General features: G+C 33.7%; 1 protein-coding gene across 1 annotated transcript in view; it reads right to left on the reverse strand.

Annotated features, from left to right (window-relative positions):
- Positions 1-26,652, reverse strand: part of LOC129745338 (histone acetyltransferase KAT7) — a 289,966-nt gene that overhangs the window by 38,742 nt on the left and 224,572 nt on the right. Inside the window, exons 7-9 of the mRNA XM_055738353.1 lie at positions 16,331-16,488; positions 6,723-6,818; positions 6,111-6,158 (exon numbers count right to left, since the gene is read on the reverse strand). Coding sequence (XP_055594328.1) covers positions 6,111-6,158; positions 6,723-6,818; positions 16,331-16,488 — 302 coding nt within the window. The remainder of the gene's footprint in view (positions 1-6,110; positions 6,159-6,722; positions 6,819-16,330; positions 16,489-26,652) is intronic.

Raw genomic sequence — 26,652 nt, forward strand, 5'->3', positions numbered from 1 at the left:
AACGTTCGTTGAACGACAAATCGAGCGAACAGTACCTCGTACCGCTCTCTCGCTCATTTCCCGTTCCTTTGTCTCTACCACTTTGAGCCACGCCCCGCTGCGTTGTCCGATTGATGTGTTCGGCTGCTGAACGAACACGAGTTTGAATTTTGAATTCACAGAACTGTACGTTCGTTTTGCTGATGATTTCTTTGATCAGCGATGCCACACAAACCGATTTTTCGGTATTTATACTGATTATTGGTTGAAATTTTCACCAAGAATCGGTATATACCGATTACCAATTTTTGGCAAAACATACCAATTTCATGCCGATTTTTAAGATTTTTATCCAAAAATCAAAATTTGCTTTATTTTGCTCATGGGCTCATTCATACTCCTAGAAGACTTGTTAAGTTTTCTAAAATAAAGGATGTCAAAATGTCATTAGAGATTTGGTGAGATATTTCAAAAATTAGATCGAATCGGCTGAAGATTACTATGGGCAAAAATTATCCATTACAAGATTCGGAACTCTAGCGAAAATCGACGGACAAAATCAAAAAGCGCCACCATCGAATGCTGTGGCAGAAATGCAACTATTTAGTAAAACACGCTAAGGAAAAAAAAAAACAATTTATATTACACGATCAGAAATAACTAGCAGTTTGAGGGTTAATTTGCACGACAAACACACTGAGGTCTTTCTCTACGTGGTCTTGGCTCTCCAGAATTAGCACGGTTTTTCGGTATCAGAGCCTTCAATCGCTATTCAAAGCTTTTTTTTTCCTTGGGGGCTGTTCAGTTGGACTTGACTGACTGACCACTTGGACAGAAAAATGAGATTTTAGACCCCCTCCTTTCCCTTCGTGGACAAGCGTGTAAATTTGGCAAACCCCTATCCCTGTCCCCGGATGTGCACGTGGACAGACTTGAATTTTTTTTTTTTCAAATCTAATTTGAGAGTTAGAAATCAATCACTACTTTTTGCTTTTGTGTTATTGAAATGGCTGATTTGGAAAAAAACGAATTAGCACTTCCTGATATAAAATAATTTTAAAAGTTTTAAATTTCTAAATTATCATATTTATCACATGCTTTAGTGGCTACTAGTTATTCAAACTTAAACTGGAAAGCTTTGCAAATTTAAGATTTTGATTTAAATACCTTAATAAAACTAGATAAAATTTTTTAGCATTTGAATGAATTAAACTACATTAAATTAAAACCGTGAGAAAAAATCTGTAATATATCATAAATCCGGATCCCAATCAAAATAAAAACTTGGCAACGTCATCAAATCCCTTAATCGCAATGTCCTCAGCACTGTTCCGTGGAATTTGGAATCAATGATCAGGCTCAACGAGATATGCAATACAAGTTAGTTATCGAAGATTATTTTTTTTACTGAGGAATCTGAATGCGCAAAAACGATTGAGGTTCTCAATTAAATTGAGTCAGTGGCATAGCTTTTCTTCAAAAATTGGTGGAACAATGTCAGAGTGAATTTTGCAAATGTATTATGTATTCCAAAATTGAACAAAAGCATATTAGAGTGCATTTTAAACCCCCCGGAACGAGGGGTACAAGTGAAAAATTCAATTATCGAAAAAGGTTAACCTTTTCTGTCAGTAGATGGTGTTAAGGTTTGTTAAAAGATTGTCCGTTAGCATTTATATGCAAAATTTCCAGAGCTAGGTATCTTTGAATATATTATTTTTGCTATGGGTCTTTTGGACAGGCCAAGCTTTTCGAGAATCCAAAAATTTTGGTGAGCGTGGTATTTTGAAGCCCAATCTGACGGACAGCATGCAGAGGATTCCCTGAGTACTATGGTAAAAAAATGTCGTTTTTTTATTGATTCGTAGATTATTTTCGTTCCCTTAATAACAAATGTTGACTGGTTTTGATGATGTTAAATTCATTCTGTAGGTTTTTGATTTCAGTTTCTTCGTTCTAACAATAGGTTGATAAGTTGAAGTAAATTACTGGAGGCCGTTACTAATGAAAATAGGCCCAAAAATAACCCTAATTTAAAATGTTAATAAATTCTGACAGTTTTATTGAATTTTCAATAATATTTGGAATTTTTAAGAATAAACATTTCCATAGATGCATATATTTGTGAGAGGTTTATGGTAATTTTGACCACATCCCTTTTACAGAAAAACTATCCCATTATGGTTTTGCTTCGCTGTATCACATTTTCAACTGAACCGTTTTTAACACAGTTTTAGTTTTACTTTGTCTTGATTATTATTTTCATAAAACATAGGTACTGTTTCTCAGTATATTGGAATGAAATCAAAATTATCGAATTTATAACCAACTACGATTCAGATGATTAAAACAAACAGATCGATTAGTTTCTACTTCCGTTTAAAAAACGTGCAAAAGCTAATCCAAAGTTTCATTAGTTTCATGATCACTGCTTTATTTGGTTGATATCAAGTTCACTGTAAATTGAAATTGAAAGCTTATCTTGTTATACGAAGTATATTTACCAATTCCATAAACCATTTACAACAGGTTAGCGAAGATCACAGAAAACGGTCAATTTAGTACCGATATCGTTTATCCAAGTATTTGGAAGGAGTTTTGTAATCGATGCTAACAACACTGAGTTGTTCTCAAACTAACAGTAAGTGTAGATAAATAATATTCACTCGAGTATATCAAATCACTTTTAAAATTTCTAAAACCGATAGGTTAGGTTAATTGTAAGTATTACTTTTTCTATTTTTATACGAAGGTCTAATGAATTAATCAATAAAAATCATGATTGAAATATTGTTGAAAATCACGGTGCAATATATGTATAAAATGAAAATAAAATGACTTATTTCTTGAGAAAACTAACGGTATTATAAAATTTGTGGATTGACGTTTAAAATATAATTTTTTCAATACATCACTAACATAAACAGATAGATTTTATGAAATCCTAACAACGTTTTTGTCATTTTCCTATCACTTCTAAGCTTGCTAATTGCTGAAAACCGTGTAAAAAAAATTGAAGCTGGGACAGGGATGACCTGACATGAAGGCCAAGATATGACATTGACAATGACATGATAATGACATTGAGACCTAAGACATGAGACTGAGACAAGAGTCATGAGACCTGAGCCCTGAGGCAAAAGACATAAGACTTGAGACTTGAGACTTGAGACCTGAGACCTGAGACCTGAGACCTGAGACCTGAGACCTGAGACCTGAGACCTGAGACCTAAGACAAGAGACATGAGACATAATACCTGACACCTGACACCTGAGATCTAAGACCTGAGGCATGAGACCGGAGACCTGAGTCTCATGTCTCATGTCTACTGTCCCATGTCCCATGTCTCATGTCTCATCTCTCATGTCTCATGTTTCATGTCTCATGTCTCATGTCTCATGTCTCATGTCTCATGTCTCATGTCTCATGCCTCATGTCTCATTTCTTATGTCTCATGTCTCATGTCTCATGTCTCAGGTCTCATGTCCCATGTCCCATGTCTCATGTCTCATCTCTCATGTCTCATGTCTCATGCCTCATGTCTCATTTCTTATGTCTCATTTCTTATGTCTCATGTCTCATGTCTCATGTCTCATGTCTCATGTCCCATGTCCCATGTCTCATCTCTCATGTCTCATGTCTCATGTCTCATGTCTCATGTCTCATGTCTCATGTCTCATGTCTCATGTCTCATGTCTCATGTCTCATGTCTCATGTCTCATGTCTCATGTCTCATGCCTCATGTCTCATTTCTTATGTCTCATGTCTCATGTCTCAGGTCTCCAGTCTCATACCTCTTGTCTCAATTTTCATGTCTCAAGTCTTCCAAGATTAACATACCGATAGCATCATTGCTGTTTGAGTTTAACGAAATAGAATCGATCTGCAAATATGACAAAGTGCGAGTATGTAGAATCGCGATTTTAACATGTCTGAGCATAACATGGTTCACAAGAATAGTTCCGAGAAAACAAAGTATGCAGATCTCAGGCTGGCTAGCAAGTTTCCAATTTTGAATTCCCGGTTTTCCTAATTCGAATTTTAATTTCAATTTCTGATGCTTTCAGAACATATCAAGTATGTTGTTTTTGTTTTCTGCATTTTTTATATTTGAGTATGGTATTATGAAAACGTGTACCTACTGATTATTGCGACTTTTTATAAAGGTATAATTTGGTAAAATTATTGAAAAACTACATTCGATAATAAGACCTTTGTAAAATTTTACTTTTCGAGAAAATCGGTTCATTAACAGGTGAGTTAGGACTGAATGAATTTCAAATTCATATCAATCTTGTTCCGTTCTATTAACATTCCATCATCTTTATTTGTTCAAACGAATTTATACGATTTTTTGGTCGAATTCTTCAAAATTGTTCTCCCATCTCAAATATGTTTGTTACATGGCTGCTGTATTTTTCTAGTTTCGATTCAGCATAAACTTTTTTTGAAACTAAAAAATGAGCCCCTGATGAAGTTTCCAACATCATAGTTTTCGAGATGTGAGTTATTTCTTATAACAGTTGATTTGCCGCGACGATTACGGTTCCCTTTATTACTACACAACACAAGTGAAGTGAATACTCGGCACAAAAAAAAATATTTGAATACCTTAATAGAATTATTTGTTAATAAAAAAAAACTTATCTCTTCATCCATACTTGAATTTTTTTCCATGGATTAGTAAAGAAAGTGCACTAAGTAACAAAACATAAAATTCTTCAATCATTGCCGCCATAAAAGTTATTTACAAAAAATTAACGTTTTCAAACTTCAAAGTAATTAAGAGATAATTAATTTCAATGATTTTTTTTTTTCATAATCAACAATATCCTTGAGCTTGAGAATAGTTTAAGCTTAAGATATTTTTCTACGATGATTCGTTAATTTAAAACACATATATTTAAAATATTTTTGAACAGAAATTGGAACAGCTCTTAGCTCAAGTATCCCGATTTTTGAGAAATTCTCATCTTTTCCCCGCATTATAATTCATGAAATTAAAATTACGATCTCTTCTCTCTATTCTCGAATGGTTACCTATCTTGAAATAAAAGAATATGGGTTAAAATAATCTGAAAACTTCTTTTCATGATGACGAAATGAATGACCTTTTGGATTCAATATGTTTTTGTATCAGAAAAAAATCTATAAAGAATTCCAGGTTCTTCCAGTGCAATTGTCAATTTTCCGTTTTTTCCTGGTTTTTCCGGTTCGCTGGCCACCCTGTGATCTTTTTATGTGTGTTAATTGAACAAAAAATATCGTTCGTTTTCACCGAAAAGTAAACTTTTTAGTCTACAGGATATTTGCTGCGTGACGCGCTTGTGCTGATCTACGCAGATGATTTGAAAATGTTCCTTCCTTTTTGGTATCCCAAGGGTTGACGAGCTAATCGACGTCTAGCAGGGTGACAACCAATCGGAAGTCTTTTAAAGTGAAACAATTTCTCGACCCGGAATTTGTTCGGGAATTTAATCTGCACCCCTATGTAGTTGCCGTAAAACATGATTCTCCATTAGACGAAATACTATTTACTAGAGATTCATGTCTTACTTACCACTTACATATTTTAACAAATGACTAATAAAAATACGTCACATTCGTTCCAGACTTCAGTGAGATAATCCGAAATAGATTTACCCAGTAATTTTGAGAAATCCTCAACAAATTTTCTCAGAACGTATTTGAACGAAGTCAGTAGAAGGTAACGTGATCTTCAATAGACAGTTTAGATATAGCTATCTAAGAACTCAAATGGGAGAAGATACAGCTTAAGGAATATACCAAAAAATTTATCCAACCCGTAAATGTCCCATAACCATCAAATAAAAGTGTAGTTCTAGAAATCATAAACATTTATCATGTTACCAAGACGATAGTTTAGTTTGAAAATACTAGAAGAAATATACACATGTTTTATTCATTTCGTATTGAGAAATATGTAGGAAGTGGAATTAGTGTAGTGTTATTTATATAAATGTTAACAAGATTAAATTTTAAGTTTCATCTAAAGAAATGTTTTTAGTCAGTTAGGAAAAGTTCAGAGTTAGTTAGGATAAGTTGAAAAAAAGTGATAGAACAAAATTGTAAGTTACACTGATACAGTGATACAATGAATGATAAATACCGTCGTGTGAGACTGCTTTCGACCAGGTTGGTTGTTGTTGCAGTTAACCTTGAATAAAGAAGGATTTTCGATTAGACGACAAAAAGAATGACACTACAAGCTATTACGATAGCTGTGATTTGTAGCCGTTTTTTAGCTGAATGAAGAAATCATGAATGATATGAATGATACGAGCATGATCCAGATGAAAGTGTTTCACTGAGTGGAAAGAATAGATTGTGTTTTAAATTTTTGAGCAAATATAGAATTTTTGAAGATGTAAAATGAATACGTTTGTATGAAAATTATAATGAATTTGTGTCTAAATGTAATCTCTAAATATTGCATCCGAAATTTGAATTATGATATTATTTCAGGCGATAAAGTAAATTTTGCTAAAATCGCCCTGCATGTACCTGTTAGTGTGAATGATGATAAACCAAGAAAGCCAAAATCTTAGATATGCTGAATGTTATTGCCAATTTCATTTCAAAACAGATTAGCAATGAAAGAAATCGAGCAAAAAGGAAGCATAATCGAAATGCCAAAAAATATGTATGAAGGTAAGCGAAAGCTAAGGCGATCGGGCGGCGGCGTCCGAATGTAAGGTTGATTTGTTCGAATGTTACCCACCTGCTTCTTGAGGATGATGTGTTTACCCTTCCAGTATTTCATCATTCCGAGCGCCTGGAGTGTGCTGACGATATCGTACGAATTGATGGCCATTTCCTGAAATCATAAAACAAGACACAGAGAGAGAGTTAGTAAGAAAAAATGAAGATAATTTCGATGCAAAGGTATTGAATAATTTGAGGAAAGCGAAATAAAACCAGTATTTTCCTGGTCGGATCAGATGAGGGTTTGGCTGCAGTTTATAATTTTTTCATTTCGTTTGCAGCGACGATGACGACGGAGTTGAAATTGTTCCCATTTTGAACAGTTTTTCGAAATGTGGGGAGATTATCCCGAATGGGATGTGGTTAAGGAGCTTTTCGAGATCGATTCCCTTCGGAGGTACAACGAACTTTTTAAATTCAATTTTAATTTAAATAGTTCATTGTAATTTAAACAATTGCACTGGATTATAAACAAACAAAAATATAAAAATTGTTTAATCGAAAAAAAAAAATTTTCTTAAAGCTTAATCGCGTCCAAAAGTTTGTTTGCAGAAACATCTATGACATTTATAAAAATGTACTAGAAGCCAACGGAGCTCGGCAACTGTTCATTGTTTAACGTAAAAAATTGCAACAATTTTGTAAAAACAAAACAGGTTGAAATTTGAATTTGAGTGTTCTTGAGTTGGTTGAAGCTAAATAACAACAGAGCTAATTTTTGTTTTTGTGAAAATTAACCTTTATTTAAAAAATGTGCCTATTCGGGAAAATTTGGACAACGTTTCAATCTTTCACCCAAAAACTTCGTTTTACCTTCAAATTACTGAATCGCTATGAATGTTTAGCGTCATCTACACGTCCTTAACTTCTTCGTGCTCGTGAATCAATTTTAATGAACATCGTATTAAAATAGTTCCCATTTTAAGTTAATTTTGTATGGAGGCCCCCCTTTCATAGAAAGTGATATTCTTGAAACTATTATACAAACCATCTCTAACCCGAAAAACCCTCGGATACATATCATTTTTGGACGCAAGAATAAAAATTATTAGAACTCAATTTGAATTTTTGTTCGTTTTTGTAATTAATGTTTATACATCCGGGCAAATCCTAGTATTTTTCTACGAAATTCGGGTAACTGGACGGGTTTGGATTTTTCTTTGAATTTGTATCAGATATCCGAGCAAGTTCAGGTAAAACCGGTCAATCTGGCAAATTCATCTTAGCAGTGGTAACTAATTTTTCAAAAAAAAAAATCTTAGTTATATTGATAAAGAGACTTTCTTTTTGAAAAAAAAATCATGTAGATTCACCGTTTCAGTTGAATATAATTAACCAAAAACACATACTAAGTTCACATCTTATCTAGAATAAAAAAAAACCGTAGTCTGAAAAATTTCCTCTTTGGTCAAAACGATTGACAGCATTTTTGTAGATTTTTATGTTATGTCACATTTTTATTTATTTATTTTTTGTTCTCACGAAATGCTAATGAAAATCCATTATAAAGAGATTTCTGGAAAATTTTCTGGCTACAGCTTTACCGAAGATGGCAAAGCGATAGTAAAAATAATACAAATGTATAAATAATTGTTAGTTTGTAGGAAAAAGACAGCTCCACCCGATTTTAGTCAAATTTTTGCTGGTGCAATTGATGACTATAAATTTCTGGTAACCCTAACTCATTTTATAGGAAATGAAAGAGAATTTAATAAAGATCATTTTATCACCACATTTTAAGATTCCTAAAACAGCAACTTTTTTGTTAAAATAACTTTTCTGAAAATTGGAGACGGAAAATCTGTCTGTTTGACTAGTTTCTTTTCATGAAAAAAAGAAAGCTATGTTTGGGGCATTATTATTATTTTCTCGCTACTCCTATCGCTTTGCCGTCTTCGGAAAAGTTGTAGCCTGATAAATTTATTGGAATTCTACATGTGTGGCGTGAAAACAAAATATTCAAGAGAACCCAAAAAAGTGACATTCTCCCAACAAATTTTCACGTTCTTCCAAACGAAATTTCAAAGCAAAACTCGGGTACCTATTCTCAATTTTAAAATCTGCGGAAATTCTGTCGTTTGTTTTGACCAAAAATAAAACTTTTTAGATTGCAGGGTTTTTTTTTAATTCGAGAAAAGTTGCAACGACGCACCCTATTCTACATGTCATGAAACTATTGAATTAGCTATTTGACTTATTTGGCAGGATGAAAATTTATCCCCTAGATTTGATGAAAAAACACCAATTTAATTATTATCGATGCTGTTTACATTGACGTACAGATTAAGTTCAAATTGAGCTCGAAATGATTTTACGTCGACTTTTGTTTGAATTTAATAATTTACGTATGTGTAAACTAACACTTTAAACAGAAAAAAAATTAAAATAAAATTAAGAAAAGGCATTTTAAAGATTTTGATTAAGGATGAACTGTACGTATTTATAATTTTGAATGTTTTTCGTAAATAAGGCTGGAACAAATATCAATTTCTTCTTTTGTCACCCCCCCTTCGAAATTTCCAAAATCCCGAAGGGGGGAATAAATAAAGTTTGAAGTATTTTAAGTAAATTTTAAATAAAAATTCAAATATCCGAAAGATTACAAGACCAAGAACCAAATTTCGGAAGATGTAAGTTAATTCACATTTTGTATTCTTCATTTTATTGCATTTTTCGATAAAAAAAAATACTTGATTAATAGGTTTTATGTAATAATATAGTATGCAATTAGGTTGCATACAATCTTTCGTGCAATTTATTCCAATTTATTTATTTTTCGCATTAATTTTATCGTCCCCCCCCCCCCCCCCCCCTCCCTCGCAATGTTCCAACTCCGAGTGACAAAAGAAGGATTTGAAATTTGTTCCGGCCTAATTTGAAAAATTAAATTTTACAAAAAATTTAAATTTGAAAATTCATCACTTGTTTTTGCGAAATTGGGTTGTAAGCGATACAAGTTTTATCAGGTTTCCCCCTGAAAAAATTATAATTTTTTGAGCTTATAAATGTCAGAATTCTTATTCATCAGTGAACTTATATTCAGAGAAAATAAAGCTGATTTTTTCTTCTGTATTATTGATTTTTTTACCATGAATTACAAAGCTTTGCATAATTTTCTTTTTTACCGCGCTGAATACAAATATGCATTAAATGTTTTTCTATTAGTTCTAGTTTTTAAAATTCAATGGTTAAGATAATACAATTCAAAGTTTAAAAACAATGATCGACTTTATCGAATTCCGCGAGTAACATCGACTTATGTGAAAAACTAGTATACTTAGTTTACTTTAAATGATAAGTCGTTAAAAAAGTTCTTTAGATTATTATTTATGTTTAGATAAGTATATGATTGATTTTACTCTTACTTGATCAATTTTAGAACTTTCAAAAGCAATTTCACGACATGATAGATAAAATCTTGCCCAAGATTCAAATTGGGCCAGATTTGAAAAGTAGAAATTAAAATTTCTGATTCTTAGCTCTGAATTCCAAAAACATACTCCAGTTTTAATGCAGAATATCGGTCTACATTGAGATACTGGAAATGGAGTAATTAAAGTATGTCTCACATCAAATTGCATCATAAAAAAACGCTGTGAAAAGTTACCCAGTTGACAGATTCTTAAAAACTTTCAAACAAAACACTTGAAACCATTTGTGATCTTTCGATAAATTTACTTTATTCCATTTACCATTTCTATTTACTTTGCACCCTTTAAGTGGTGGTTTTAATAAATCTATGTTTTTCTCATAAATTGAAGGGAGGATTGTATTTTTCAACAATTTTTTTTTTATAGTTGAAGATCTCATCTGCATGTTTGAATGATAATTTTGAACTTTTCGCCGTTTTTTGATATATTTTCAAAAATGTGGATATCCAAAATTTTAAGTTTGAACCTACTATTCCTGCTTTAGTATTGTACTATCCTTTATTCGACCTAAAAAAAAGTTTGATTTATGAAAAAATCCCAAAAATTAAATCAAATATTATCGAAAAAAAATTAAAATTTCTGAATCTTTGATTTTCTGATTTATGAAAAATCCCAAAAATTAAATCAAATATTATTGAAAAAAATTAAAATTTTCTGATTTTTAGTTCCAAGTTCCGAATTCCAAAAACATACTCCAGGATTAACGTAGAATATCATTCTACATTTAGATACTGGAAAAGAAGAAATTTAAGGGTGTCCCACATAGAATTGCATCACAGAAAAAACGCAGTGAAAAATTACCCAGATGACAAATTATTTTAAATTTTTAAGACAATATACTTTAAACCATTTGTGATTTTTTGGTAAATTTACCAATACCATATTCGTAAAATCGTAAGTTAGGCCAAATTCTACTCAAAAGAATTTTCGCAACATCTGAGAGCAGATTATTCTTTACAGAAATTAACTTTTTTACCATTTTTTCTTCCAAATTGAGCTCTTCGGGATGATCACTGAAAGTTTGCTTCACAAAAGCATAGTATTTTTAAATGGGTCTAAGTTCCGGCTCGTTGGGAGAATTTATGTTCTTGAATACAAAAGTGACTGTTTTGGCTTCATATAACTTCAGGGAATCCTTTGAAAAGTAGAGCGAATGAAAATAAGTCAAAATAGTGCAAGAGACCAAGTTTGATACAAAATTCTGTGTTTTTGAGAGAAAAAATCTAACTTTCTGTGGTTTTACCCAAAACTTCTGTGATGGTTTTCTGTGATGCTAGTTCCTTAAATTTCATTGAAAATTCGTTATAAATTGGGTCTTTATTAACGTTTTAGTAGGAAAAATCAATTACATTACCAATGTTATCCTACTTTCCTAATTCCAAGTAAAAATCAAATTTTTATATTGGAAAAAGAAATATAGTTTTAGAAATCCATTCAAATTAAAACACTCTGCAAAATCTGTGAATATTTCAAAATTCTGTGTTCTGTGACATAGATTCTGTGATGAAAAATTTCTCAAAATTCTGTGAAATCACAGATTTTTCTGCGATTTCGGCAACTTTGCAGGAGACCACCGTACAGCCCCGTTTCGACTTTTCACTAATCAAAAAATGCTAATCCAAATGCAGAGAGCTTTAGAAACAATTCTCACCGCGAATCGTTTTTTTTTGTTAAAAAACAACATCGTTACCGGACAATTTTGTATTTATCATGAATTTTACGATGCCATAAATAGAAAACAAATTTAATAACAACGAAGTAGCTGTTAAAACAATTTCAGAATAGAATTTGTGATGGAAATCAGTCCAGTAGTTCAGTAGATGAGACCGAAACTGTAAACCAAGATTTTGAGAATTATGTTTTTGATCTAAAAATTTGCTAAAATTACTCAGTCATGCTAATTAAATGTATTCTGCAAATGCGGAAAAAAAATGTTGTCTATTTTTATTTAAATTATTACAACCAAAATTAAAAAAAAAATATTGAAAAATAAAATTGTTGAAAACTTTGTGAGGAGTCGCTCCATAGTTTCCTGAACGGAGTGAAGAGATTAAGCATAAAACTATACTCACTCGCTTGTAGGTCCTAACTAGGTACTAATAAAACTACCTCCCGGATTCCTAGCCTACTTCTGTTGATCCTATGAATTGTGTATTAACGTTTAATCACAAATCTCACAGTTGCAGCACGACTACAAGTTATTTTCAAACGCCACGTTGAAAGAGTTAAGTATTTTTCTGAAGTTTGTGCAAAATAAATTTGCACCATTGCTTTAATGTTTTCAACAATTTTTTTTAAAATCCTTTCTAAGCTATACACTTTCAGCTATCTCTATGCAAACTTTCAAGCTAATGCCTAATGGATTATTTCCTACAGTGTTTTCAAAGTGATGCAAAGGGTCAATTCATAAAGTTATGTCGTGAGACGGAAAACTCTAAAATGAATATTTAAAAGATACTGAAAAATCAATTCTCCTTGTCTTAACACAAATCTGACTTTGGCATTGCAGAAGCGAATGCAAGCAAAACTTTCGAAAACGTAAACTTTTTCATAATGAGGATCACAGGTTTTTGAAGAGTTCTATAAAGCCAATTGTCTTCTTGTTAGCTCAATGGACATAGGTAGTCCAGATTTTTTTCTCTTATTCTTATAACAATTTTACTGTACAATTCGAGTTTTTGACCTTAACAACATAAATTTGGAATTAGTGATACATTCTACAAATGTGCTCAGTATACCACATTCCTAAAAAAAAAAAGCATAACAATATCTTTTACTCGCAAACAGTAACCGGTACCGTATTATTCTTCTGATCCCGATTACAAAAACGGCAAACATCCAGGTTCCCATTCTATCCATTCCTGCCACTGGCGCATTCCATTCTGATGACTTACTGTTTTAGGTCTTAACTCTTTCCTCCGGCTCATACGTTGCGAAATAAGAAATTATCCTTTTTTTTCTTCCTCCTCGGTTTGAAAGAAAGATGCCGCGCGCGTTGATCCCAATATGTCCACTCCAGCCAGGAGCCAGAACTTTAAGCGAGGAAGAGCCAGCAAAAATCGATCCGATCTCTTGGGTCGATTGTAAAAAAAAAGAAGAAAAAACCAACTTAAACTACCGACCGGGGGCCAATTCGTTCCGATCAATTCCGGATCGGGCACGTGCATTTTGAGGGGAAGAAATTGTGCGCACATTATCGCGCGGGATCCGAATATTTGGGCCTCTTGGGGCGGCTGCCATAATTTTACGATTGTAGCGTTTTTTTTTTCGTGTGTGTGTTTCGTCCTCAGAGTAAATTAATTTCTTTTTGAAATGTGTATTTTTCCCATTACGGTGAATTGTTATGGGGAGTATCCTTTTTGATCTGAATGATTCCGGTGCAGATTCCTGCTTTTGATTGGCGAAATTAATGACCTCACTTTCCAATTTAGAGTACGGAAACTGAAGGATAGATGTTATATCATTATAAAATTTGTTAAAATATATATCTACTACAGATATTTATCAATAGCGGTAGACCTGTAACCTGCCGGCTGAAAGCCTTTTTTTTATCAACAGAGATCGATGATTTTTCTTGGTAACATTTTGTTTAAATTGTTCCTTAGCTATTTAACAATAACAACAACAATAACAATTGCATATATAACAATTCTAATTAAGTCAGGTACCACATTAAGATATTTAAACATTTTTCGAATACGCTCGGAAATTATTTGTTGAGCAATATCAAGCATATGACCCTTTTTTTCAATGTAGAAGACTTCTGAGACTATCTTGACGGCAGACTACTCTACTCTACTCTACTCTACTCTAATCTACTCAACTCTACTCTAATCTACTCTACTCTACTCTACTCTACTCTAATCTACTCTACTCTACTCTACTCTACTCTACTCTACTCTACTCTACTCTACTCTACTCTACTCTACTCTACTCTACTCTACTCTACTCTACTCTACTCTACTCTACTCTACTCTACTCTACTCTACTCTACTCTACTCTACTCTACTCTACTCTACTCTACTCTACTCTACTCTACTCTACTCTACTCTACTCTACTTTACTTTACTCTACTCTACTCTACTCTACTCTACTCTACTCTACTCTACTCTACTCTACTCTACTCTACTCTACTCTACTCTACTCTACTCTACTCTACTCTACTCTACTCTACTCTACTCTACTCTACTCTACTCTACTCTACTCTACTCTACTCTACTCTACTCTACTCTACTCTACTCTACTCTACTCTACTCTACTCTACTCTACTCTACTCTACTCTACTCTACTCTACTCTACTCTACTCTACTCTACTCTACTCTACTCTACTCTACTCTACTCTACTCTACTCTACTCTACTCTACTCTACTCTACTCTACTCTACTCTACTCTACTCTACTCTACTCTACTCTACTCTACTCTACTCTACTCTACTCTACTCTACTCTACTCTACTCTACTCTACTCTACTCTACTCTACTCTACTCTACTCTACTCTACTCTACTCTACTCTACTCTACTCTACTCTACTCTACTCTACTCTACTCTACTCTACTCTACTCTACTCTACTCTACTCTACTCTACTCTACTCTACTCTACTCTACTCTACTCTACTCTACTCTACTCTACTCTACTCTACTCTACTCTACTCTACTCTACTCTACTCTACTCTACTCTACTCTACTCTACTCTACTCTACTCTACTCTACTCTACTCTACTCTACTCTACTCTACTCTACTCTACTCTACTCTACTCTACTCTACTCTACTCTACTCTACTCTACTCTACTCTACTCTACTCTACTCTACTCTACTCTACTCTACTCTACTCTACTCTACTCTACTCTACTCTACTCTACTCTACTCTACTCTACTCTACTCTACTCTACTCTACTCTACTCTACTCTACTCTACTCTACTCTACTCTACTCTACTCTACTCTACTCTACTCTACTCTACTCTACTCTACTCTACTCTACTCTACTCTACTCTACTCTACTCTACTCTACTCTACTCTACTCTACTCTACTCTACTCTACTCTACTCTACTCTACTCTACTCTACTCTACTCTACTCTACTCTACTCTACTCTACTCTACTCTACTCTACTCTACTCTACTCTACTCTACTCTACTCTACTCTACTCTACTCTACTCTACTCTACTCTACTCTACTCTACTCTACTCTACTCTACTCTACTCTACTCTACTCTACTCTACTCTACTCTACTCTACTCTACTCTACTCTACTCTACTCTACTCTACTCTACTCTACTCTACTCTACTCTACTCTACTCTACTCTACTCTACTCTACTCTACTCTACTCTACTCTACTCTACTCTACTCTACTCTACTCTACTCTACTCTACTCTACTCTACTCTACTCTACTCTACTCTACTCTACTCTACTCTACTCTACTCTACTCTACTCTACTCTACTCTACTCTACTCTACTCTACTCTACTCTACTCTACTCTACTCTACTCTACTCTACTCTACTCTACTCTACTCTACTCTACTCTACTCTACTCTACTCTACTCTACTCTACTCTACTCTACTCTACTCTACTCTACTCTACTCTACTCTACTCTACTCTACTCTACTCTACTCTACTCTACTCTACTCTACTCTACTCTACTCTACTCTACTCTACTCTACTCTACTCTACTCTACTCTACTCTACTCTACTCTACTCTACTCTACTCTACTCTACTCTACTCTACTCTACTCTACTCTACTCTACTCTACTCTACTCTACTCTACTCTACTCTACTCTACTCTACTCTACTCTACTCTACTCTACTCTACTCTACTCTACTCTACTCTACTCTACTCTACTCTACTCTACTCTACTCTACTCTACTCTACTCTACTCTACTCTACTCTACTCTACTCTACTCTACTCTACTCTACTCTACTCTACTCTACTCTACTCTACTCTACTCTACTCTACTCTACTCTACTCTACTCTACTCTACTCTACTCTACTCTACTCTACTCTACTCTACTCTACTCTACTCTACTCTACTCTACTCTACTCTACTCTACTCTACTCTACTCTACTCTACTCTACTCTACTCTACTCTACTCTACTCTACTCTATTCATCAAAAGACCATAAGCAAACGTGTGTCGTTAGAGAAATTTTTCGTGATGGCATGATCAAAAAAACTAAAATTGGTTCGATTCTCACCTGGGAAATGTCTTTGATGCTCAGGGTGGTACCTGGCCGGGAACACAGATAGGCCAGCAGAACGTCCTTCCAGTAGGACCGGTACGAAATCAGCCCGAGATCCGAGAGCGGCTTTTCCGGCGATCCTATCTTACCCTCGACCCTAGTCAGAAGGTAACCTTTTGGAAGAAATAAAGAGAAAAACGAAAGGAAAATGTTAGAATGTTTTGTAAAATATTGTTGTTGTGGGTAACAAAGTTTAACAGTCAGCATCAATATGAAAAAATCTTCTAATAAAAATTGCGAAATTCAGCTCATAAAAACATTGTAGCCATCTTCTCATTTGGCGGCTTTCTCTAACTTAGAATGGCGTATAGCTATTTTTTCTGATTTTTTTTTTGGGGGATTACACGCGCAAATCGCGAAGAAAGAACAGACCGCGTGCACACACAATGGCCATTTGCCTTGAAAGTTATTTTTGTCATTGCATAATTATCGCGAGATTTATTAGATAACCGGCAAACCACTTATGTCAATGGGGCCATAACGACGTTGCGTTGCGAGAGAATGAAGGCAGAAATAAAAGAAACTATATGTTAATTACTACAGCAGAACCAGACAGACGAAAGTTTTTGTGGGATATACAAATACAAAAAAAAACAGTCGAAATGGCGAGTTCTGACTGAGTCTGAGTGTGTCTCAGACTCAGTGTTTATGACTTTAATTGAGGAAAGTCTTTCCCCCGGCTACGAAAAGATTTCTCGGGGGCAGATGGGCTCAATTTTGGCACCAGTATACGTTTGAGACCAAAAGTTGACAAATTTTTCACTAGAATATATATTTTATAAAACGAATCATAAAAATAAAAAATTGCACATCAAAAATATTTCCCTTAATACACCCTCAGTATTGGAAAGGAGCAATTTAATCGATTACTTTTGCTTAACAAATTGGTGTCCTTTGAATACATTTTATATAGCCACTATGCACTTCTCAGGGGCGTATCCCAAGTAACACAGATTATGCCAACTAGCATTAGGAAGTTTTATTATGGTTTAATTATGGCATTTTTTTGTGCACCTCGTTTTATGGCGGTTTTATTATGGTCATGCAGAATGCTTATAATTTTTTTTCGACTTCGTGTTTTTAGATGGTTTTGAAAACGCTAATAAAACTTTTATTAAACATGCTGTTTTAGTTATTTTGAAAGAGTTGTGAATGCTTTTTTTAAACTATAATAAAACACAAACCTAGAAGTTTGCTCCAAGCTTTCTTTTGCATGTTCTATAATAGCACTCAGTGCATGATTATTAAACCGCCATAAAACTTAGTGACAGTTCTCGATCAAGATGTCAAAACAGGACACGCTCAGATTAGATAGCACACATTTGAATTGGAACTCCCATTTTTACACATTTTTGGTAAGTTATGCGTGTTGGTTTTGAGTTAAAATTAAAAAAAATACATCTTTGCAAACTTGAAATCACCGAAAGTGGTATGAATATCTTTACAATATGAGTATTGAGTGAAAGGGCCCAAATAGTAGGAAAAAAATTGTTGCTTGACGCCATCATTTATTCAAGATGGCGGCTTCCGCTTTTATTTTCAAAGCTGTAAATTACTGAAAATATCGTGAAACCTTCACAATATGGTTATTAGGTGAAAGTAATAAACGAGTAGAAGTCAAATTTCGTTGCCCGTCGCCATCTTAAATCCAAGATGGCGGCTACCACTCAACTTGAAAATACTGTAAATGACTGAAAATCGCATAAAACCTATATTATAGGGGTATAAGTTGAAAGAAATCAACCGGTAGAAGTTGAATTGAAATCCAAGATGGTGGCTTCCGCTAAACTTTAAAATGTAGTAAATGACTTAAAATGACATGAAACCCAGGTGGTAGTGGGTGGAAGGGCTTATCGAGTAGAAGTCGAATATTGCTATCTTACGCCATCTTGAAATCCAAGATGGCAGCTTTCTATAAACTTTAAAAATGCTCTAAATCATTGAATATCGTATGAAACCTCCAAAATATGGGTGTTTGTCAATTGGGATAAGCTATAAAAAGTTTATTTTTGCATTCTGTCGCTATCTTGAAATCCAAGATGGTGGCTTCAGCTGAACTTAAAAATACTGTAAATGAATGAAAATAGCATGAAACTCTTAAATATATTGTATTGGGTGCTAAGGCTAAATGATAGAAGTCAAATATCTCTTTTCGCGTTTCTCTGAAAATCTGTAAGTGACTGAAAATCCCACAAAAACCACCACAATACAGACCCCATTCGTTTTTGGCAACATTCGATTTTGGCAACATCGAATTTGGCACATGTGCCTAAATCAGACGGTAAACAGAAACAACATAACCTTATAGTTTTCGCTAGAATAAGACCAATACAATTTAAACATAATAGCATGATAGGAATAATAGAATTACATAAATGGCAAAAAATCAAAAACTATAAACAAAACAAAAAAAGTGCTAAATGCATTAGAAACATAATGAAAAAATAATAAAAGTGATTTAAAATTATCTAAATTGTCTTAAAATAGTAGTTTTAATGTAGTATTACGTGAAAAAAGTTGTGTTCAAGCGATTTTCATTGATTAACAATATTTTAAATTCAGTGGAAACTGCCATCTTGGATTTCAAGATGGCGTCGGAAAGAAAAAAATCGACTTCTAGTTTAGCCCTTTCACCCAATACCCGTTTAGTGGTGGTTTAATGCGACTTTTTGTCAGCATTAAGCATTAAAAGTTGAGCGGATGCCGCCATCTTGGATTTCAAGATGGCGTCTGATAGCTAAATTCAACTTCTACTCGTTTAGCCCTTTCACCCGATACCCATTTTGTTGGGGTTTCATGCGATTTCACGTCATTTACACCATTTTAAAGTTCAGCGGAAGCCGCCATCTTGGATTTCAAGATGGCGTCAGACAACGAAATTTGACTTCAACTCATGATTTATTCCACGGGTCATTCAAAACCAATCCCTTTTCATTCAAAAAGTCTGTCCTCATTTACTGTACTAATGATTAACAACTCAGAAATGAGGAACTCAACCTTAGCGTGTAATTGGTTGGCTTGCGAGAGAAACGTCAAATCATAGCTTTTTTTGGGGTCATCATTAAACCATAATAAAACTATGAATTGACTCACGCCATGTTGGTTGCAAAATCGAAGGGCACAAAATGACGCCATGTTGATGGATTCACAATGCAAGCATTGGAAAATATTTTTTCAGGCCTTTTTCCATCAATTCCATCATGATTGACCATCAGATTTAACGAGGCGCATTTATTTTAAGATACTATTTCATATACATTTTACCTAAAATCTTGACTGGCAGTAGAAAAGAAGCTCAATATATGGTTAAAACATTGGTTTTTTTAGCTATTAATTTTACCAGATCATATCTGAATAATGCAATCATCATTCATCAACCATTATGGTTGCTGGAAAAAATAAAAAAAAAAAACTCCAAGAACTGACAGAACCGAAAAAAAAACAAAAATTTCTAACATGTTTTATAATAGCTTTTTAAAAGCTTTGGTGACCAATATTGATGACCAACAATTATATGTCTTGATGACGTTTCTAGGGTAGGGCCAAATAGCCTGATTTTGGCTTTATTAGAGTCCAGGTGATGTTATAGAATGCGCTTTAGCTTTTTATGAAGATTAATGCGATAGTCCAAACGATATTTTGCTGACCATAATAAAGCTAAAATTGTTACTTGGGATGACATCATGCGCTCGGTTCAGGGAGACTGAAATGGAACGATAAAGAACTAAAAAGAGAGAGAGGCAAAAAGCACGCGCGCGTGAGGGAAATGAAGACCTGAGACACGACGTCTGGAGTCAGTTGATTTATTATAATTGCGCGCATCCAGATCGCGTCGCTTCAATTTCTAGCTGGGGTAAGTGTGCCAATGTTTGGCAAACTCATATTAGATTTTGAACCAGAATCTTAAATCGTTCAAGAATGGAACAACCTTCCTTTGGCCACGGATGGCCAAAAACTTGTGGTGGCAAAAAAACAAACGAATGCAGCAAGCAACAACACTTAGCGTTGTGCTGGTTTTACTTCCATTTTTTGTTGTTGGTTTTGTTATCCTGCATCATTCCGTGGTAAGAAGGAGCATTGCACAAATATGGACATTTAAGCGACACCATAAAGACGCAAGCAGACATATTTCACGAAATCAACATTCCTTTAAGCTTCGCCGACAACCGCCATACGCCGATGTGGCCCGTCAATGTTGAGCGCCGCTGAATTTCTGTAGGCTTTTTTTGTACCATAAGTCAGTTATTTTCCCAAAGCATTAAAATCAGCCCGAGGGCTTGTGATATAGCTCAGTTGGCAAGTCTGTTGCCTCCTGAGCAGATGTCCGCGAGTTCGAGCCCAAGAGTAAACATCGAACACAGTTGTACCGGATAAGTTTTTCAATAACGATCCGCCAACTGCAACGTTGATAAAGTCGCGAATGCCATAATGATGGTAAAACGACTATAATCGAAACAAAAAAAAAATTAAAATCAGTCCTGAAGTTAGATTTAGCTCGTTTTAAACATCCCTGAAACGGTAAAGAAATAAATTTTACAATCAATAATCGACTTGAAACAAAAAAACGTGGAATTCAGCAACAAGGATTTGGTTTGGAAGTAAGATATCGTTTATTCATTTCAGTATGTCAAGTCCTTCTAAGCTAACTTAGAGCTGCAGCGGTTATAATATTGCAGCTTATTCTATGTGATTCTCAACTCTGAATCATTCTTTAAACACTATCATATTCTGGGCTAACCACCCAGAATAAACTGCCAACCCTCTCAGGCCATCTCTTATTCCTCATCAGACGTGTCTGGGCCCATAACTTGTTAAATTCAATGGTTAGGAAACGTGGTATTTTGGTTTGGAAATAAGGTATCGTTTATTAATTTTAGTTGGTCAAGTCCTTATAAACTAACTTAGAGCTACAGCGATTATAATCTTATTGCTTATTCTTAGTGATTCTCAGCTCTGAATCATTTCTTAAAAACTGTCAGTTTCTGGGTTAGCCACCCAGAATAAACTGCCAACACGGCAGGGAAACTCATAATCACAAGCTGTGTTGCCTTAGTTTAGCGTGTATGATGACAACATTTGTATTGTTGTCATTATCATCGATCATCATCGACTGTCAACCACTAAATATTGGTCTCGATTAGCGAATTGACGAAAAGAGAACGAAACCAGAACAATGGGTTTTGATTTTCATCGCAGTCGGCAGCAATCCGGAACGGGCCAATCCGGACAACGGAGTTTCAGGAGGATCTGAAAAACGTAAGTCTCAACAGAAGTTAATCCAAGTTTTAGACAAATATTGAATGAGGTTAATAATCTACATAAGTTGAGGACATATACAAAATGTGCAAACATTTAAGCAAGTACTTTACATTAATAAAATAGTCACTTAAGTTATCGTCCAAAAGTTTGGGATCTCCCCCTCAGTATGGTGTATCGGCCAAAAGTTTGGGATCATTCTTTTAAAAACATGCAAATTTATCTCATTCATATCTTTCTCATCTAACATTGTATTGCAGATCTGAAGGGTTTATTTGGTAGCTTAGGAATTGTTTTTTTTTTCATAAATTAGTTCAAAAATTTTATTTTAAAGTTATGACCATAAAAAATTCAGAATCATAAGTGTGAACTTTCAAAAAACGATTATTTCAGGTGAACTATTTATAGTTATCACTTTAAAATATAATTTTTGAATGAATTTATGAAAAATAACAATTCCTAAGCTTCCGAATGAACCCTTCAGATTTGCAATACAATGTTAGATAAGAAAGATATTAATGAGATGATTTTGCATGTTTTTAAAAGAATGATCCCAAATTTTTGGCCGATACACCATACTAAGGGGAGATCCCAAACTTTTGGACGATAACTTAAGTGACTACTTTATTTATTTAAAGTACATTCTTAAATTTTTGCACAATTTTTTTTTATTTTGTTTTGAGAAGTTAAGATTAAGGATCCTAATGCAACTCAAATTTTGAATTTTAGTCCACCCTATCCCGAGATGATTGGCTTTGAATATTGAATGCGATTTTTGAAAATGTTCTAACTTTAGTTTAAGTTTAAGGTACAAAACTATTTCTGGACAAAATACCTCCGAAATAGCTTTTGCTCATTATTTTTCAAATGAGATCAAAAGATTTGCAATATTTCCTAAGACGGCTGAGATACGAACGATCAAAATATGAATGTTTTTAGCGTGTGATCCCAAACTTTTGGCCGGCAGTGTACATGATTTTCAAACTATAAAGCCTTTGTTTCAAAAAGAGATTTTGCCGTCCTGAATTCGAATTATTTGTCAGATTCTTTCAAATCTAGTTCTGGTGATATTCGGGTTTGAAATTCGAAAATTACAAATTTTTGAGTAAAATAAACCATTGATAACTAGTGAACCACCCTCTATAAAAATCTATTTATCATCCTTGGTTTGAAAGAGGATTAAGATATTACATGGCTTTTTTAATTTTAAAGAAACAGTGCTTGAAAAAATACTCAAATTTAAAAAAAGTAATAGAAAAAATGTAACTATTTGTGACATTATTGCAAAACATTTATGAGCTTTTGGTGTCAAAGATTTCAATTTCATTTCTTGGAGACTGCGAAAGTTTCGACTTATGCTTTAAAAAAAAACATTTGTTTTTATTCATTTCGATTAGAAAAAAAAATTTAAAATATCCTAAAAATTCTCATATTTCAACAGACGGTGATAATTAATATGAAGGATGCCTTAACTTTCTCAGAAATTTCAACTACTTGCGACTTGCGGTCTTTGAAATGGTCTAAAACGTTGCTAAATTTTTTTATTAGGTTAACCTTTGAATTTCAAAAACAAGTACTAGCAGGAAAAAAAAACTGCATATTTGGATAAGTATGTCACCCTCGAATTAGTCAAAATCAGCACTCAACCCCCCGGGCAAACCTTAAATTTTTTTATCTTGTTTCCAGGGCAAGAAAAATCGTAAATTTTGTTACCTGTTGCTATCGAAAAGAAATAAATTAAAAATAATCAATTTTATTGCAATAATTTTGTTACAATGAGTCTTCTTTAATATTCAAATTCAAGATTTTTTTTTCATAAATGCTTCACTCAAAACAGAAATATGTATATTTTTAGAGAAGTAGCAATGTTGAATCATTTTAACATTTTTGATGAATTACCATAGTGTCTGCTATCGACGTAATGAAAAAAATTTCACTGGAATTTTGATTTTTTTTTCACGGATCAGGTTAGAAATCAGTTCATTCGAAATTATCGCTAACTTTCAAAAAAAATCTTAACATATTAAAGTTTTAAAAAGTGTAATTTGAAATTTTCTGGATAAATTATGACCAGTAATCGGAAAAAAGTTAATTTTCCAGACAGCGCGTTTGCGTGCGTTTTTCAGTGATGTCAAAATTTATTATTATTCATCAACAAAACAAACACCGTGCCGTGCGTAAAGATGATTGTCTTGTGTTTAACTTTTAAAACACCACTAACACTGGAAACTTATGATATAAGCATCTTTTCACACTTCCAAATTTGCAACAAAGAGTTTTGGATTCAAAATTTATCTTTAATTTGCTCGGTTTTATATGATTGATAGTTTTTTTTTGTAAATGATTGTAACGATGTGAGATGGTTTAAAAAATGTTAAGAGACCTTCTAAATTTTTCATCTCACGCTTTGAGACAGTTTTGAACTCTCGGTTTCGGTAAAATTAGTGAGTTTTTTTTTCAATTTAGAGGTAATTGAAAAGAAATCGGAGTAGTTTATAACTATCAAAACTTATGACAATCTTTTTACACATTTTTAACTGTTGAATATTGACTGTGAAATTTAAATTATGATTCTGAATTTTGAATTCTAGGTTGAATCCCTGATCTTGGAACCAAAACTAAATTTCGGATTCCTTTTGTTAATTTTCCAGGTTTTGGGTCTAAATTCCCGGTTTTCCCGATGCGATTTTCGATTCCCGGTTTTCCCGGTTTTCCCGGTTCTGTGACCACTAGACCGCTGCAATAAATGACTTTTTGCTTCTATATGTTTTTTCGATGTCTTTTGGGCCACTAAGCATCAGTGTAAAATTTGAGATGATTTGGTTGATTCCAGAATTAGCGCAACGCGTTTTATTTTTATATGGAAATTTGTATGGAAGAATAAATTTTTGCGCATTAAATCATCCAGCAAAATATAATACGCTTAAAATGTTTTTTTTTTCGGTTTTGACTATTCTTATGCTTCATTTTTTTCTAACATTATAAGAAGCAAATTATTTCACTAAAAAAATTATAACTATTTCAAAATAAACAATTTGAACCAAATGAAAATTATTTAAAAATAACAGGGTTAAAGCTTTCACAAATTTTAAGAAATGAATTTGTCTAAGTTTAATTAGTCAACAAATTCATTGGCTATCCAAAGCATTTTTTGTGCGATTTTTTATTTTCACCCTACGGTTAAACAGCTTTTAATCGAGCAGTCATAAACGCTGAAATTTCAAATAATATATATTTTGAATTTTTTTTGCATAGCATCGAATATTTTTCAAAAAAAAAATAAGGGAGATGTTAAAATGTATAAACTTGCAATTTCCATACAAAGCTTGAAGCGGTCTAGTGGCCGCTCAAGTTACACAGTAAACGAAAATTACCGATAAGAATGAAGAATCGATTTACCGATGTTCGTTTATTTTTTACCGAAAAAATTACCGAACAGTTTAAAGATTTACACATGTTAGGATTTTGGTAAAAAAAATAACGAACTCGGTAATTTTCGTTTACTATGTACTTCTCATTTCTCACACTTTAACCAGTAATAAAAAAAACAATGGGTCATTTTTTTTCAACCTCAATAATCAGGGTGGCCACGCAAAATCAATTTTTGATTTCCCGCAGTTTTCCCGTTTTTTTCCCGCATGGTCTCACGAAATTCCCGGTTTATACAACAGAAAACCAAACAAAATTCCGAATATTCATTTTTGAAACCATATAAACGAAAATCGATTAAGCTTTCTTTTAGTGGTAAATGATCTTTAAATGGTTTTTGTTTCAGTAATGTTTAGCAATTACCTAAAAATGATTAGATTGGTAAGCAGAATTTAAAAAAAAAATTAAACTATGTCACTCGATTTGAAAATGTTAAACAAAGAAAAAAGAGTTTATGTATAAAAATTTGTTTGATTATCATTTTTCAATTTTATTTGTATCTGATATATTTTCAAGTATTTTAATTTTTCGTCCATTAAGCTTGCCTCTCTATGAGCGTCGGAAGGCACCTTCAACTTTTTCGCTTCCAGATCCTTAGCCTTCTTTCCTGCCTCTTGCTTCCGTTTCGCTGTAGTTTTTTTTTCAGATTTTTCTCCTTTTTTTTTGCTTTTAAGGACTCGAAATATCTCGAGTGAGAATTGCGGGCATACTGGATTAACGATTTTGTTACGGTTTTCAACTGGGCATTTCGCGTTAACGGAAAAGCCTCTTTCCATCGTCGCGATGCCATGAGACAAAATTAGAATTTTCTTCAATAAAGTCATCAAATTGAAGAACTCCTTTTTCGGTTCGCCAATAAGTTCCATCCAAAAAATGTCCAATGGTTTTGTTTTTCTTCGATATCCCGAAATCTTGTTTTTATTGAAGGTATTGCACATAACTGTCTGAATTCGTCCTTAATTTTATCGGCACAAGCTCTACTCAAGTGTTGCTTGTCAACAAGTACTTCTAGACACAGGTCTAAACGTTTTTTGACAATATTTGGATCGTGTGCAATCACATCGGGATTAACGCACGATAAATACCGAGTGATGGGGTAAGACAAGGGAGATGGTACAGCCATTTTATTCAAAAATCCACAGTAAAACGAACGACAGCTGTTTCTGAATACAAGGATTTTAGGAAACATGACCAGACTCTTTTGCTTTCTTAATTGCCGATTTAGTTGAGAATCCAATTTCTACGCTTCCAGGAAGTAGAAGATTCATTTCTGAGAGTTCAATTCCAATAAGTGTATTGGATTTTACGTTTAGTCGTTCAGGCTTTACAACTTTCTCCATCAATGCTTACAAACCCGGTTAAATCATCGAAGAGAAACGGAACCATCAGTGCTTCTGTTATATAATCGCGTAAAAAGGACTCAACAGTCGAAGCGGCCGTAACAAAAAAACTCATTTTTGGTCCCAGAAATCATCATCTACAGCTTTAGCAACAATGTCGAATACCTTCAACTGGGAAATCGATGGAAAAGTCCGCTTAAAATTTGGATGGTTTCCTTACTGCAGTATAATCTGCCCTTCTAAGTGGAATGT

This window comes from Uranotaenia lowii, chromosome 2 (assembly GCF_029784155.1).
Source record: "Uranotaenia lowii strain MFRU-FL chromosome 2, ASM2978415v1, whole genome shotgun sequence".
NCBI lineage: Eukaryota > Metazoa > Arthropoda > Insecta > Diptera > Culicidae > Uranotaenia > Uranotaenia lowii.